Source organism: Platalea leucorodia, assembly GCF_965183815.1.
Source record: "Platalea leucorodia genome assembly, chromosome: 22".
In the NCBI taxonomy this organism is placed as follows: Eukaryota; Metazoa; Chordata; class Aves; order Pelecaniformes; family Threskiornithidae; genus Platalea; species Platalea leucorodia.
In genome coordinates this window covers 3,479,630-3,495,749 of record NC_138844.1, presented here as the reverse complement: position 1 = coordinate 3,495,749, position 16,120 = coordinate 3,479,630, and the positions used below count along the sequence as shown (strand labels likewise).

At 49.7% G+C, this 16,120-nt stretch overlaps 1 protein-coding gene across 1 annotated transcript in view; it reads left to right on the top strand.

Moving 5' to 3' along the window:
• Window positions 1–7,728: 7,728 nt before the first annotated feature.
• Window positions 7,729–16,120, top strand: part of LOC309599777 (acid-sensing ion channel 2) — a gene marked incomplete at its 3' end in the record, with an annotated part of 505,346 nt that continues 496,954 nt past the window's right edge. Inside the window, exon 1 of the mRNA XM_082331579.1 lies at window positions 7,729–8,307. Coding sequence (XP_082187705.1) covers window positions 7,744–8,307 — 564 coding nt within the window. The 5' untranslated portion in view covers window positions 7,729–7,743. The remainder of the gene's footprint in view (window positions 8,308–16,120) is intronic.

The following is a 16,120-nucleotide window of genomic DNA, read 5'->3' as shown; positions in this document are numbered from 1 at the left end:
TTTTTCTCGCCCAACATCTCAGGAAACCTGTGATGTCTCTCCACAGGAGCAAACGGCTCATGGTAAAACCATCTTTGGTCACATCTTAGCAAATTTGAAGGGTTCTATTTAGCCTGGGCAGCTCCACAGAGCAACAAAGCCTGTGATGCTCAATTCTGCAAAGGAAAAACTCTGTGCAGTTATTACTGTGTCGCTTTGCACTAACTTAAATTATATCCCAAAGGAATACAGAAATTTCATATACACTTCCTCCTCAGAAAGGGCAAGGTTTTAAGATGAGGCTTGTTCTATCAGTGGAGGAACAGCTCCTCTCTGGAGTGGATATAATCTTACTGAAGAGTAAATACCATAATCTGGTCGAGTTCCTATCCCTGCTGCTTCTCAGACCATTGAATAAACATTAACTAACCCATCCAGCCTCCCCGAGGAGGGGAAAGGATTAGGCCCATTCAGCAGACTGGGGAGCACAAACAAATTAAACCATGTGTTTCCAGACACCATGGGCCTTGGCTGGCCTACAGCAAACTTCACCCCTCCTTTGTCACCAGCTCTGATTTCTGTAACAAAAGGTCTAACGATGTCACGGGAAACAGCCTTGGTGTATCACTCTGTCCCCACAAAATATAGTGTTTCTGGGAGGCTTTCTAGGGCTTCTTTAAGTCAAGTCACTTCATATCGGCTGCAGTCCCCCAAAACCTCATTGAGGAGATCTCTGCTGATTTATGGAAATGGAAGTAAACAATTTTAGTCAAATATAGTTGAAACAGGCTTAAAATAAACACCCCGGGGCTGGCGTGGTCTCAGGTTCACACTTGCCCGCCAGTACATCGCCAGCTAACTTAAACCAAGCTCCAGAGACATCTGGAAGGGCAGAGGCCAGCCCAACTCGTGCCATAATGTGGCTGAGCTCCTGTTTGTGCATCGGTTGGGGCTGAGCACCGCCGCACCGCTGGCATTGCCAGAGTCACAGCCCAGGGCGACCCAGCACCGGGGACGGGAGCAGATGGGAGTGCAGCCCCCGTGACGGAGCGGTGAGGATCACACCTCTGTGACGGCAGCCCCAGGCAGCCTCATGATTGCACTCAATTAATTCAAGCTGGGATTTGTTCTTGATACAAATGCAAGCAAAAGTTTTCTACCTGCTGGCTTTGCAAAGTCAGTCAGGGCTGGGAAACCCTGCTGTGTCCTTGTGGCACTTGGCAGGGGGTAGAGTTGGATTTGAAAGCTGCTTGGGACTGTGGTGTGCCAGAAGCAGAGCTGAGTCCCTCTCTCTGCTCAGACTATCCCACTTTCAGGCTGGAAATCTCCTAAGGATAAGCTTTCCCATGAGGGTAGCAGCATCTTCTCTTCTCTTCTGGCAGGAGCATGTCAGGGGTAAATCCCTCTATGCCTGACCTGTGCATTGTGCCAAAGAGGTTTTGAGTTTCCTATCGATAGCACTTCCCTAAGCAAATGCTCCATCAGCATGGGGGATGTCCTCATCAGCACCCCCCAAACATGATGGTGTCCCCATGCGCTGGGTGTCTCCACTCCCTCAGCAGTCACTGGGCACTGGGTCAACCCAACCTGGGGAGCCCAGAAGGCAACTCAGCTCATCCTGAAGCAGATCCTTGCCACCAGGGATTTACCCCTTGCTTGTGAGAGCTAAAAGAAACGCCTTGTACCATGCTGAGGTCAAATGGAAGTGGCAGAGAGGTCCCCCCGGGGGGCACCGAGGACCGTCTGTCCCATCTCACCTCCCAGTTTTGCTCCTTTGGCAGTAGGATAGCAATTATCTTTTAGATTGTTTTTTTCTTGTTTTCTCAGTTCAGCTGCTTGAGGAAGGACAGGCAGGGTTGTCATAGCAATGAAAGGATAACTTCTTAATTTGTGGGATTCTTTCTCTTAATTATTCCGAGAATTGTAATCCCATGAAAACTGCCTTCTTTGGAGAATTTCTTTTGGGAGCTGCACTGGCACTGAAGAAGAAGTTAAAAAGAAAGAAAAGTTGATGAAGACATTTTTGGGCAAAGGATGAAAAAATATGTATTTTGGTGAATTTTTCTGGCCTGTTTCATGTGCCGACAAGAACAAATGCCTGGCATTATCCAGAAACCAGGGCCTGGAATGGGTCCTAAACTTGAATTATTCATGAGTAATTCAAAGTGCTTTCATAGACTTTCTGGGGAACAAGAGTATCAGGCAGAATTAATGCATTTAAGTCAAAATAAAATTGTGTAAACCTTAATGAAGAACAAGTATGATTTCAAGGGCTATTTAAATAGGGAGGCACCAAAGGAAAATGTCATTCTTCTTTTGCATTTTTCATCCCCAAATCTCCAAGCACAAGACACAGGACAGAGGCACCATTACTTTCATTTTGCATAGACCAAGAAAACACTGTAGCTTGCTCAGGGCCATGCAGCAAAGCAGTGGCACAGGAGGACGGAGCCGGAGGCCCCTGCAATCCCGCCAGCTCGCTTTGCACGCCAAGCAGGTGCCATGCGAGTCACCGCTAATGCGAACGTCTTCGAACCCTGGCTGATAAACACGGCCCCGGAGAGAGGGCTGATAAATCTAAGTTATTGCAGAGAAGCTGGGGATGTCAGAGTGAGCGGGACAGGCTCCGACTGCTGAAAACCACTGCTGCAAATCCAATATTCCCTTTCTGTAATAAAATCTGTAGATGTAAACTCTGTCTGCAGACTCTGGGCTGATTAGGGCCGAGAGTAATCTTTATGCGCCAGGGAAGCCTCTCCCCCCATCACCAGCCAGATTTGGAGGCTGGAGGCTCGGCTCTGCCACCACTGAGTTTTTAATGTGCTATAATGTTTCTGCAGGCGGAGGAGGAGGAGGAGGAAGGCATCCCAGAGCATCCTCTCTGCTGCTGGGGGATGCCAGGCATGGCTGGTGGAGAAATCTCTCCCCCAAAATAGTTCTTCCACTGGAAAATGCTGATTCAACTCTCTGTCAATATGATCTTTTTATCAGCACCTTTCTTCGGGGGGCAGGGGTATCAAAATGGAGCATTTTATTGTCTTCCAACACCTTCCTTTAGGAGGTGTTTCCCAACATGCAGCCATTTGAATATTTTTGGGTTTCTTTCAAGGATACTTTTTTTCTCTTTAATTGCCTTAATTGCTTTCATTTTATACCCCATTATAAACCCAAGCATAATATTAAATACATTGAAATCCAATCAAAATTTCAATTTTCTATATATATTAAAAAGCCATTTAACAGAGTGAAAGCTACTTTGGAAGGGATGGGTTTTAATTTCAGGGGAAACATCAGCATTCAGCATTATGTTCCCATTTGGAAAGGCAGACTCATTTAAGCAGCCGAGCTCTCTCTGCTAAGTGGAGCTCTGGGTCCCCAACAGTTTGAAGATACTGGCAACAAGCAGTTAGGTGAGAAGAGGGTCCAAAAAGGTTGGGGAAAGGCTGAGAAATGGAGGGAGACTTGTAGGACCATGGTTGTCTCGAGCAAAGTCCTTCTTTTTCCAGGTGTCATCATCATGGGCCACGTGCTCCCTGGCTTTCTTTCCAAATGCCTCTTGTCCTCCTTTTTTGCAAAGCCCATGGAGATGCAGCAAAAGCAGCGTCCCGTGAACCTGAAAATAGAGCGGGACACCGATGGGGACATTTTCCTGGTGCTCAATGCAACCACACAAATGATCTGCAGCTGGGCCAGAGAAGACGAACCACTCTCCCAGCCTGCAACCATCACTGCTTTTTCTTTTTTTCTTCTTTCTTTTCCAGATCAAGCCCAGAGGGAAACATAAAAACATCAAATTAGCAGAACACGCAGCAATCTCCAGTGCTAAGGAGAGGGCTCTGGCCCAGGGCAGTGGGGACCGTGTGCTGAACCACACAGGGTGCCAAAGAAGCACCTTTTCTTTTTACAACAACTCATTGCTCTGCCTGTAAGGCCAGTCCTGACTTTCCCAGTGCAAACCCTTTGCTTGGGACATGCTTCTGGGGGGGCTCAGGTGGGGCTGTGGAAGCAGAGGGGCTCACACAGGTGGGGGACCCGTCTCCATCTCTTCTCCTTCCTGGAATAAACCCATTTCCCAGGTGTTTCAGGGCTGGGATCCCTCACCCTGAGCAGTGCAGCACGGGCTGCAGACACAAGAGGGCAGGCACAGGCTGTGCAAACGAGAGCGGGCTCCAGCTCTGCTCCCTGGGTCCCTCAGCCCCCCTGGCCCTGATGCCCACCACCGCCACCGCATCCCTGTAAGGGGAAAAAATGGGATTTTTTCCTGAGGGATGTGTCTTCTGTCCCTGCCTGGCTCCTCTGTCCTTCTTTCTGAAGGAGATTTGGAGCAGTGAAGTCTGTGAGGAACATTCAGGGGCTGAGGTTGGGCTATGAGCTCCCAAAGCAGCTACTTCACCCCCCAGGGATGCGCTGCCGTTCCCTGGGTGTCCCCAAGGAAGGGGAGTGCAGGTTTCCTTAGCTGTGCTCTGCCGTCCCGGGGACTTTTATGGGACTGGCCAGGCTGCTTTGTCCTTACCTTGTACATCCACCTGCAAAGAGGCCGTTTACATGGGTGGCGAGAGGTGCCAACACCCCTTACCATCCCTCGCAACCCATCTACCCCATCCTTGCTGGTGTCATCCCACAGCGCAGCCCCAGGCATGACCAGAGCTGCTTTCCTCAGCTCTCAGGACACCCTGGCCAGCTCTTGGGCACAACCTGAGCCACAGGCACTCACCCGACAGCATTTGTCCCCCTGGTTTGTCCCCAACCCCGTGAACAGTGGAGCGGAGCCTGGTGAGCTGGCGCCGGTGCCAGCAGCCCTGCTGGGCACGGCGCTTTTTCCTCCAGACTGCAGCCAAAGCACTCTACATAGTTAAATAATAAAAGGCAGCAGATGGTATATGGTATGAATTACAGAAAACAGGATTGTAAAGGCAGCGCGCGTGGTGAACAAATGAAAGCATTAACGCACCAGGCCAAATAATGCAGACGGGGGGAGACGAGGGAGATTTGCAGATGGGTTGGTCATGGGTGGGAAAGGGAGCCCATTCCTGCAGGAAATTTTTAGGGGGGGAATGGTCTTGTGCCCCGCTGTGGGGAGATGGTGAGCACAAGGGTGGACAGGCAGCGAGGTCTGGAGCCCAGGAATAAGGGTGCTGTGGCCACTCTGTCCTCAGCTGCTTTAATTCTGGTTCACATGTTGTTTGGATCTGCTCAGCACTGTCTTCTCCACCCCTCCTGGAAAGAGCACGACAAGATGCGGGAGGTTTGTAAGGCCTCACCTTGGCTGAATTTCTGCTTAATAAAGAAGGGGCACAGCTCTGTTTAGCCACAAATGGGCTTGCATCGAGAGCTTGGCTTTCCGTCACAAGCAGAGACGCAGGAGGAGGGACCATTTTTTGCATTTCAGGGCTGATGTGGATTTGTACAAAGAGGAAACCAGCCTCTGGTAGCAGCTCCTGCTCCCTCTGCACCCCAGCTCTCCGTGAGGACCGGCCGTGGTCTCAGCACAGTCCTGGAACCTTTGGGTATGGAAAGAGGGTTCAGCTTGAGGGCAGCAACCTGGTACACTGAAAGACCTCCTGGTAAATTCAACTCATGGCTATGCTGCAAGCTTTCTGCGTGACCGCTCTTGGTCCTTTGGCGTCTCTTTGCCTCAGTTTCCCTGGTGTAAAATGGAGAGAACAGCACTGCGCTGCCATATAGTGGTGCCGGGATGAGTAGCTCAGCTTGAGAGATGCTCCCATAGGATCCTCTATGCTGGAGGATGCCACAGCTGGGCTTGACTTTGGCTGCCAGTGCCAAATGTGGCTTTGGAGGTAGCAAAAGCTGAAACTACCTCATCTCAGGGTGAAAAGTGTCAGGGGAGGACAGGGTGGCTCATGGCCGTGCCAGCTGGTGTCCCTGAGGAGACTTGGGTCCATCAGTGGGGGTGAAGCACCTGAAATGCTGAAGGGGCCAAACGCTGCAAAGGCTCTTTCAGGGTCTGCTCTCATGAAAACAACACTTGGGGTTATAAATTCAAAAACTGGGCTCATTTTGTCCCAGATAATCTTTGGATTTGTCCTTAAGGTAACTTCCTGAGTGGCTGAGAGTCGCTGGGCATCGCACCACAGCCTGTGACAGGCTCTGTCTGTGCTTTGACCCTCTGCTCCCACCTCATCCAAGCTGGAAATGTCACCTCCTGGGTGCTACCACGGCCCCTGGGACCCTCACCTACCATAGTGCTGGGCGCTGTAGAGAGACAGAAACTTATTTTTTCTTCTGGATCTGAACAAAAGCAGGCAAAAATACTGCTATGCCCCGAGACAACACAGAGGGGAGTTACCCTAGACCCTGCCTGGACGCCAGCAGCTTTCATCTCTGGGCTGAACCCTGCTCATTCCCATCTCCTGCAGCATGCACTAAGGATGCGCTCATGTATGGAGGTACCATGACAGGATTTTGCAGTATCTCTTGGGTAGGAAACCTCTCCCTGTTTGCCTCCCCCCCGCCACCTCCTCCTTCCAAACCTCCTGGCTGAATGCACATCTGGGAGCATCTTCCCCAAACGCATCCATCACAGCTGTCTTTCAGCAGCAAATAAAACATCTGGAGATCCTGCTGGCCAAAAGTCTTCCGAGTCTTCCGTGGGCTGAGCGCGGGGGCTACAGGAGCTGCTCGGCACAGCCCCCCGGGCCCCACCGAGGCACGGCCGCTTACGGACATACCCCCCAGCAGGAGCCGGGGGTCTCGGATCGCAGCCCCCTCCCCTGGGCTCTCGCCCTGCCGCGGGGCTGGGGATCGATGCATGACTCACAGCTCTCAGCGCTTCACCCTGTTGAGAGTCCTGAAGTGAAGGGAAGCTCTGAGACAGAGAAAGAAGAGATGAGAGATGCTGCAGCCCCTCTCCTCCCGCTGCCTCTCCCCACCGAGTCCTGCCCTGTCTGATTTTTTGCTCTGAGCTGCTGTGTGACAGAGGAGAGGCTTCATGCTATTGCTTTCTCCCCTGCTCAGTGTGCGTGTATGTGTGTGCATGGAGCTGAGCAGCAATTTTTCCCCCCCCTTTTCTTTCTTTTTTGCCTTCCCTTTTCCCTCCCCCTTTTCCTCTCCTACTTCTCCTGCTGAATTAGCTGCCCACCTTTCCCTGAGAGAAGCCCTCAGAAATAACACCAGCAGCACAGGGTGGTTTTTTGGGGTGTTATTTCTTGGAGCCCTGCCCAAAATGGAGGGGTGGGGAGGAGGAGAGATGCCTAAACCCAGCAGCTCGCATCCCCGGAGCACACGGAGCATCACCCGATCGGTCTGAAAGCCCCGCTGTTCTGCAAGACATCAGCTCTGGGAAGCAGCATCCTTGGGCTTTACGCACTAGTTATCAGGCTGCGAGCTGCCTCGACTTGTTTTAAGCTCTCTCTCTCGCTTAATCTCCTCTCCGTTCGGCGCGTGTGTGTGTGCATGTGTGTGTGTGTAGGGGGAGGACTTTATTTCCATTGGCTCAGCTTTCGCTGCCCACCCACATCTCTTCCACATCACCTTGGTGTCTCCCTAAATAAAACCAGCCCTTCTTATCGCACTGAGGAAATCAAGAGCGAGAGTTTGAATGGATTTTGTATAAATATTTACCCCTACGAAGCTACTGCTGAGCTTGTGGGATAAACTCGCAGCAGCTGGCCTGAGACTCTCCTCCTCTCTCCCACCCCTAAAAGGGTTTAATTACTTTCAAGAGGGGAGGGGAGAGATCCGGATCCCAGTTCCAGCTACCGACTGACCCAAAAAGCAGTGCCAGGATTTAACTAACTAACCCTGATGGATCTGAAGGACAGCACCAGCGAGGGCAGCATGGGCAGCCTACAGCCTTCCAGCATCCAGATTTTTGCCAACACCTCCACGCTCCACGGGATCCGTCACGTCTTTGTCTATGGGCCAGTGACCATCCGGCGCCTGCTCTGGACCTTGGCCTTTGTGGGCTCGCTGGGTCTCCTCCTGGTTGAGAGTTCAGACCGGGTGGCTTTCTACTTCTCCTACCAGCATGTGACCAAAGTGGATGAGGTCGTGGCAAACAGCCTGGTCTTCCCTGCTGTCACCATCTGTAACCTCAACGAGTTTCGCTTTTCCCGGCTCACCACCAACGACCTGTACCATGCTGGGGAGCTCCTGGCTCTGCTTGACGTCAACCTGCAGATCCCCAACCCTCACCTGGCTGACCCGGCCGTCTTAGCCATCCTCCAAGAAAAGGCCAACTTTAAGCAGTATAAACCAAAAGTTTTCAACATGCAGGAGTTCCTGGCACGGGTTGGCCATGACCTGAAGGATATGATGCTGTACTGCAAATTCAAAGGCCAAGAATGCAACCATGAGGACTTCAAAACTGTGAGTATGAGCAGACACTCTTCTTTTCTCTTCTCTGGGTGTGCGGACGGTGATGGTGTTGCAGCAGGACAGCACTGGAGGTCACTGGCCAACTTGCGTGGGCACGGTCTGATGAGTGAATGGTGTCTGCTGGGCTCTGGCGCGGCAGAGGAGGAGGAGGAGGCAGCCTGTTGAGTTGAAGTTTGTTTGCTGGAGTCCTAACGGGGGCTTACGTGGGGCCAGCCCTGCAAGGGGCTTGCAGCAGGTCCAGCCTCCATCCTGCGTAAGGCCCACGGCTCCCAAGTGACTGCTTGGTGTCAGACCAGGGCGTCAGATGGGTCCTGCTGAACATCAGAGGGGGCTCGGGGGTCTCTTGCTATGGCCAGCAAATGTTAGCCAGCTGTAGAAAGTAGAGAGGGCTGGAAAGAGGCCAACAAGAAAGACAGGCATTCGGGGATGGTCTGAGTGATGTCCATTAGCTAGTTGTATTTCCCTGGGTGTTTGTAGCCTTGCTGAAATCTTGGAAGGGGAAATTTTTCTGCTTGTTCCTGGTGGTCATGGCTCATAAATCCTGGTTTGCTGCGCAGTGTGGGCAGCAGCTGGGTCCCTTCCTGGTGCTGTGTTAGAAAGAAGGCTGGGGGGGAAAGAAGAGAAAAAGAAATCAGGCTCTTCTCTGATCCCAGTCTGCTCTTAGGCTGGCGGGGAGGCGGAGCGAGCCGGGCAGCCTGAGCATCCTGAAGAAAGCAGACGCTGTTCGGTTTACAGCTTCTGGATGACACCCTGACGGCAGTGCAGGCTGACCTGGGTAGTTTGGCTGACAAAAAGTATCAGCTTAAAATAAAAATAAGAAGTAGGTTGCCTGGAAGAAGAGATGCCCCCATGTGTTGCCAGGGCAGGTGAGGGTGCTGGGCTGGGCGAGGGGCTCAGAGGGGTCAGCTGCCCCCAGGCTGGTGGTTTGGGTCCTGCCCTGGCAGAGATGTGGGCGTGCGGGCTGGGGACTGGGCTAAGTTGTACTTTGCTCTCAAGCCACGCTGGCCAGTCCCTTCGCACCGATTCAGGCAGTTGGGGGTTCGGTAATCCTGGAATCAGTAACGCTACAGCTTTCAGCTGGTTGTTTCTCTGGGAGCGATGCTGCTTGTTCTGCTCACTACTCTGTCCGGCAGACAGGCAGGTGCCATATCGGGTTTTGTGATGGTCTGGTTTGTCAGCAGGATTTTTGTCTGTTTTTAGGAGAAGGGAATATTTTCTGTTTCTGCTCCTTTTGGATCTCCCAGCAAATGAGTCCAACTGACTCATGCTACAAAGTCATTGCCATCACCTGGACTGTGCTCTCTTTAAACGTCGGAGCAGGAACATATAATTTTATGCCTCAGTTATTGCCTGTGCATAACCCCGATGCCTTGCCCTTTTCAGCCTGGATATCCAGGCAAACTGCTCCTTTGCTGCTGCTCCTTGGGCAGGGGTTGGGCCATGTGAGTTGTAGGAAGGTATCAAGAAAGTCACTAGGAGAAGAGCTTGCTAAGGAAAAGCCATGTGTGACCAAGTCTGGAGAATGGGATAGAAAGGAGAAACAGATGCAAAAATCCAGGGGACAGAAGAGTTCGGGAGTGAGGGCAGATCCCAATAGGATGGACAGACCTCCCCTAACCATCGCGAGGGTGTGGGGAGAGGGAGGTATTCTGCCCGTGGGCTTTCCAATAACGCAGGAAACACCAGCCAAAAGCAAAAGCCTCAAAGCCAGCAAGCAAACAGCACATTCAAAACATCTGCAGGACTTAAAAAAGCAGGTCTTGTTCTCAGATAAGATGGGAGCTTTTGGCAGCCTCCCTGGGACAGGGTGGGGTGTCACCTCCCTGGCCATTTAGTGTTTTGAGGTAGCTGCTTCTGAAACAATGATTTTTTTTTTTTTTTTTCATGGGGGATACAGTAGTTTCCAGAAAGACTAAACATTCCCTGTCTGCCAAGTAAATCCTTGCTCTGCTAAACCAGGTTAGGGCCAGCTAGAAACAGCTAGGATATTATGGACTGACAGTGCTTGTCCTTGTCAAAGTACTGTAGAGATTCAGAAACAGGGCGGTGAAATACTTCAGTCCACTCTGGCAAGCAGCTCCTAGATGATCCAGAAGACATCTTCCCAGCATCGCCTGCCGTGCCTTTCTAACAGAGGCCGGTGTTTCAGCCTCACTGACTCCAGGTAATCCCTCAGGTCATGGAAATCCAGGGAGCAACACTCAAAAGGGACACAACGCTGTTTTCCTTCCAGACTTTACCTCTCAGAGATAAAAGGCAGCAAAAAGTGTCTGCTTGAAAGCTGAGCAGGTCTTTCCACAGGGAGCGTGCTGTAAAGGTCTTTGAACTGCCTCTGGGCTGAATCAGAGCCTCATGTCCTGGATGAATTTTGCATTTAATCACCAACGACCTGTTGCAACCGCATATAGACTCTGTGACAGCCCATCCATTCTGCTGCATTACCAGTTGGAAAAAGAGGAGAAGCATCATCACTGAAGCCTGATTTCTTTCCTGTCAGGAAACAGAAGGTGTAAATCCCCGAGCAGTTTTGTAATACATCATCATGGTGAAGAACTCCGGCTTTTCTATACTCCCCAAATTCATGCATCTGGGAGCAGAAGAAGCAGGAGTTTTGCAGTAGGAGGCTGCATCAAAGCAGTTGACTCTGCAATAAGGTACTGCTAAAGAAGTTAGTGCAGTATTGCCAGTCCCTTCTGATGCATCGGGGGGGGTGTTGTGTGCAGTGTGTCCCCTGAATGAAGCACACGTTGCTTTTGCCGCATGGGAAAGCAGAAGGTGGAAGGGCAGTGTCGTGGCATCTTTGAAAACATGATTTTACCCTCCTTCCTCCTGCACTTCCCTGTTTCAGTTCTCTGTTGCTGCTTTATTAACAGGATTTGAGCTGTGCTTTCCTTGCACTCTCTGTTCCTTCTCCCCAGGATAATGTCTAATGCCTCTCAGACAACGTTGCCCCCTATTATGGTCTGCTCAGAGGAGTGAGTCCCCTAAGCTTTTCTGCAGAGATACATCCAAAGGGAACAGCAAGGTCTTAGCAGAGTATGTGCTGATTCCTGAGCTGGCACTGCAATGCACTGAGCAGCAGATAAGATAATGCAGACCTCTGCTGTAGGCAAAGCAATGAAGAATAGAAAATTGGCAGAATACGCGTTAGCAAACCCATTCCATTAGAGTATTTGGAGGAGGGAAGCCTGATAACAGCAGCAGCTGAGGAAATCCCCTCCTTTTTTCCTGCATTGCTCCTCCCAGGAGGTCTCAGTTGAAAATGACCTCGCAGATGGCATTTTTCTGGAGGAGCTGTGCTCATGCTGCTCGAGATGACATTAAGGTCTTCCCATCCTACTGCTGCTGAGCGTGGTAAAGCTGTAGCTCGTCAGCCCTAGACACACCGCTGTGATTTTCTGGGTATCCCTGTGGGTGTCCTGGAGCAAAGCCTCTTTCCTGGGCCTGGTGGTGCAGCTCATGGTCCTTTGCTGTTCCAGCATGGGATGAACTAAGCAATGGCAGGGAAGCCTTGCAGGAGATTTTTGTGTGTGGCACAGCAAATTCATGGGGCAAGAGGGCAGAAAAGTCTGTGAAAACCCTTTCAACCCATGGAGCAAACAGAATGACTGGTGGGATGACCTGCGCGTAGATACCGAGAATAGGAGCAGCAGGGCAACAGGCTATCTCAGTCCCACCTTGCTTTAGCCCCAGCAGCCAAGCCCTGCCAGACATATTCAGACGATGGCAGCGGGTGTGCATTCTGGTGTGTGAGCGTGTTTTTCAGTCCGGTCATTTGCTAAATGGAATGTGTAGCGTGTGCTTCCTCACACATCCAATTCATTTCAGAGGTAACACAATAACTTAGCTGGTGCCTGCTATGCCTTCGTTGCCAGATGTCTATTTATTTTCAGTGGCCATGACAATCGAAGGATATAACTCATTTATTTTCAATACACATTCTTACTGACAGACAGTGTCCGCATAATGGAGAGTATCTCATGTGAATATTTCTATTTTGAGACACAAGTTTCTGTCAACCTATCTGTCTTTCTCCATGCATATTCTTCCTCCCATTCTTTCTAGTGTGCCCAGGAGGCCAGTATTGAGTAAATTGCTTTTGCTTTTTAGACTAATTAGTCCATTCTCATCTCCTATTATACAACTTCCATTTTCCTCAAGGAAAAAAAAAAAAACAGATGGTGGCTGCTTGATTTGGAAAAGCATTACTTCTTTCTATTTAACAATTTTTCTTGAAAATCATGACTTTTTCCAAAGTTTGCTCCAGAATCTGAGATGTCATAATGAGAACTGCAATTCTGTGATACCTTTTACACAAATAGATAGTTCTTGCACTAGGAGACCAAATCTTTGTGCAGCCTTCCCAGTCTGCATTATAACATCTTGAGTTTGTACATGCTACTGAGTTTCGGAGCATGGGCATAGGCACAGGAGGGAGTGCAGGGTTATCACGTTGCTGTTGTTGGTGTCTCAGTTGGGTGTCCAAAATGAAGCGGATTGCTTCTGGGTCATGTATCTGGCTGACGGGCAAACCATGCCCTTGAGAAATGCAGACCCTCATTCTACCCAACGTTTGCCTGGACTAAGTTTCTCTGTCCCTTAAGCATTTAGCTGTAAAATGAGTGTGGTAGTGCTTCCCCATGGAGCTGATGGGGTTTGTATTTCCTTTATTTATTACGAAATGGTAAGATAATGCTTTAAAATTCACTGGAATATTTCATGGGAGGATGCCAGTTGTGATGAACCTCTGTTCATGAAAAAAGTTTCCTGAGTCTTGAATTGTTACTAGAATTAAAATCTAATGAAGAGAAGGCTGTAGAACCTCAGTGGGGTAAAACCCAACCTCATGGCAAACCCAATTTTAAGTCCTTTAGTACTAAAAGTATTCACACTGGTTGGACTCGATGATATTAAGGGTCTTTTCCACCCTAAATGATTCTATGATTTTATGGATGAAACAACTCCCACAGGACAGAAAATTCAGAAGCGTGGCTGTAGGTCATTTACTTGGGACGTGGGTGATCCATGTTTGCGACAGTGGTCTGACTCAAGACCTGAGCAGCATGGTGATAAACTCTTCCTTAATTTTCTTTTAAAAGGTCTGTGTTTTGTTCTGGTTTGAGCTATTTCTTGACCAGGCACACTCCCCTCCCTCACTAGGGGTTTGAGATGGGAAATCATCTAAAGGTTTGAGATATCTCAGAATTGAGCACAGCCAAAGTATCAGAGACAGCGGGAGATCAGAGGGTTGTGAGTGCAAAGGGAGATGAGGCACAGGGGGAGCCCTGAAGGAGGAAAGACAAAGCACTTCTGTACGTAAGAGCCAGCTGTGGGCTCAGCCTTCCTTTGCCCGTGGCCTCGGCTTATGCCATGCACCTGGCTGCTTCCTTTGAGGGAGAGCAAGAACCACTCTTGTCTTCTAAGTGATTCCCATTCATCACAGTTATTCATCAGGAGGCCAAGTGAGAGCTCCTCTGTCCCCCCATCCGTACAACACCTGCTGAGGGGTTTGTACTCAAAACAGCAGCTGGACCTGAAGCAAAATGCAAACACCGCCCTTGACATGAGGAAGAAATGCTGAGCAAGAAGGATGTCATTCGAGTTGCAAGGACAGAGGAGATGTTTGAGGGCTGCAAGGCTTTATCAGAATTTTCCTGGGAATTGCATGAGGCTTTCCTTTGCATTGGAAATACCTCTGAGTCTGACTTCTTGCACCTCAGCTCTCCTACCTGCAAAATGGGGGGGAAACAGCCTTTCTCCCAGAGAGACACTGAGAACTAAAGTGCTGGAAAGCTGTGGACAGGCAAGGTTGCAAAAAACAGAGAACAAGGATGATTGATAAACGTCTTTCAGCCACCATGTCCTTGTGTTTCCTTAGCCTGTGGCTCCCTACGACTAACACATTTCATCTCACAGGGTCTCTCTGACAACTGGTCTTGGACAGAGGTCTCCTGGGTACAGCTCTCTGTCTGCAGTGGATGAAGGGTGAAACCATGGGAAGCATTCAAATGTACTTGTGCTCTTTCGACATGAACCAGACTTAAACCCAGTCATGCCCAAAACTGTAAGTGAAAGCCAGGAAAGACCAGAAACTTATGAAAAAACCAGCATGGTTTCCATCTGGAGAGGTAAATTGGAACAACATAGCTTGTCCTGACCTTCTTCCATACACCTCATGCAAGTGCCCCTTGGAGACTTCCTGACAAATAATAAAAAACCTCCCAGATGTTCCCTCCTGCAGAATCTTTGTGCTTACCTGACCAAGTGCAGTGATGCCATGGGAAAAAACATGATGTGACTGCTGTAAACCACTCTGTGGGTTTACTCTAAACACACCTTGCAAAGTCCTGACCGCTATGGTTCAGTGTCCATGATCCCCATGGAAGGCAATGGGCACGAATCGAAACCAGCGGTCATAAAGTGAAACAGGAGGAGTTCTCACTTGATTAAAGAAGAAAACAGGTCTGACTTCAGTGATGGCTTGGGTGGCCTTTTGAGGTCCCTTCCAACCCAAATTATTTTATGATTCTATAATAAAAATCAGGTGCATACCTGCTGGATCTTATCCCCTTTTGCTGTTTTTTGGGAGTCTGATTTTTTCATGCTCAATTCACTCAGTCTTCAATGAGAGCATGAAAAATGAAAGCCAGTTTGGGAAGATGGTTACCTTCCCCTCTGTGAGCCTTGCATACAAGTTCAAGTTCGCATTACTGACCTAAGGAAATAAATTGGCCTAAAACACACAGTTTTTGACAGCTCTGTGTGCATTGAGCGTCTGAGGCATTCACAGCTCTGATTCCATAATGAACCTGTCACAGGTTCTCTGAGCAAGCCCCTGGCCTTTTCCATCTCCTGGAACCATCCCCGTTTGCTTTAGGAGGAGACAGCGGAGATTCCCTGAAAAAACCCTCAAATCCATCCTTCAGCTCCTCTTGACTGAGAAAATGTGCCTCGCAGCTCCCGAGGAGCACAGCTGACTGCACAGCAGCAGGGACAGCGAGGTCATCTGAGGCATCTCCATCTCCTCTGGCAGAGCCCAGCGTCTGTGAGTCCCTCCTACGCCTTCACAAAAGCATTTGTTAAAGGAATTTATACCTGGAGCGCCAGCCAGACTCAGCTTGGCCGGTGCAGCAGAATTCTGCATTAATTGGCTGTCGGGGGGGGATGCGTGTTCAGGGCGCGGGCAATAAAAGGCAATATATTGCTCAGATAGCATGATAAGGTAGGTCCGAGCAGGGAGCCAGATGGACGTGTTGCTGCCACAGCTATACGAACTGCATATAGTACTCAAAAGATATGGAAAGTATTTTGCCTACTGGGCGGATGTGACCATTCATGCAGGTCTCCATAGGAAGAGCTCTTTGGAAAAACAGATCCACGAAAAACTTTCTTGCCTAGAAGATGAGCACAGCTATGAGAGAGCCAGGTGGGAGGGAGAACGCGGGTCTTCCAGAGGGAGGAAAACATGAACTGTGGCTGTATTTGCAGGTTGCAAAAGTCAGCAGCTATTTTGCTACCTGAGAGGTTAAGAAAAAAAGCCTTGCATTTCCTTTACTGAGGGATGAGCATAATGTGAGTGGTCTTCTAAAAGCTCGTCGGGTTTTCCAGACCTGTGAATAGCTGTGAGGAAACCTCTTAGGGATCACAAGCTCAACAAGCTAAGATGGAAAATCAGCTAGATGAGGTGGACATGTCTGACTCCCATCTGCCACAGATTATCTATGAGACCAATACCAGAAAAACAAAATTGCCCCTTGGAGGTAAAAGAGACTGTGAGTCATTTAAACAGATTGACATCAGTATG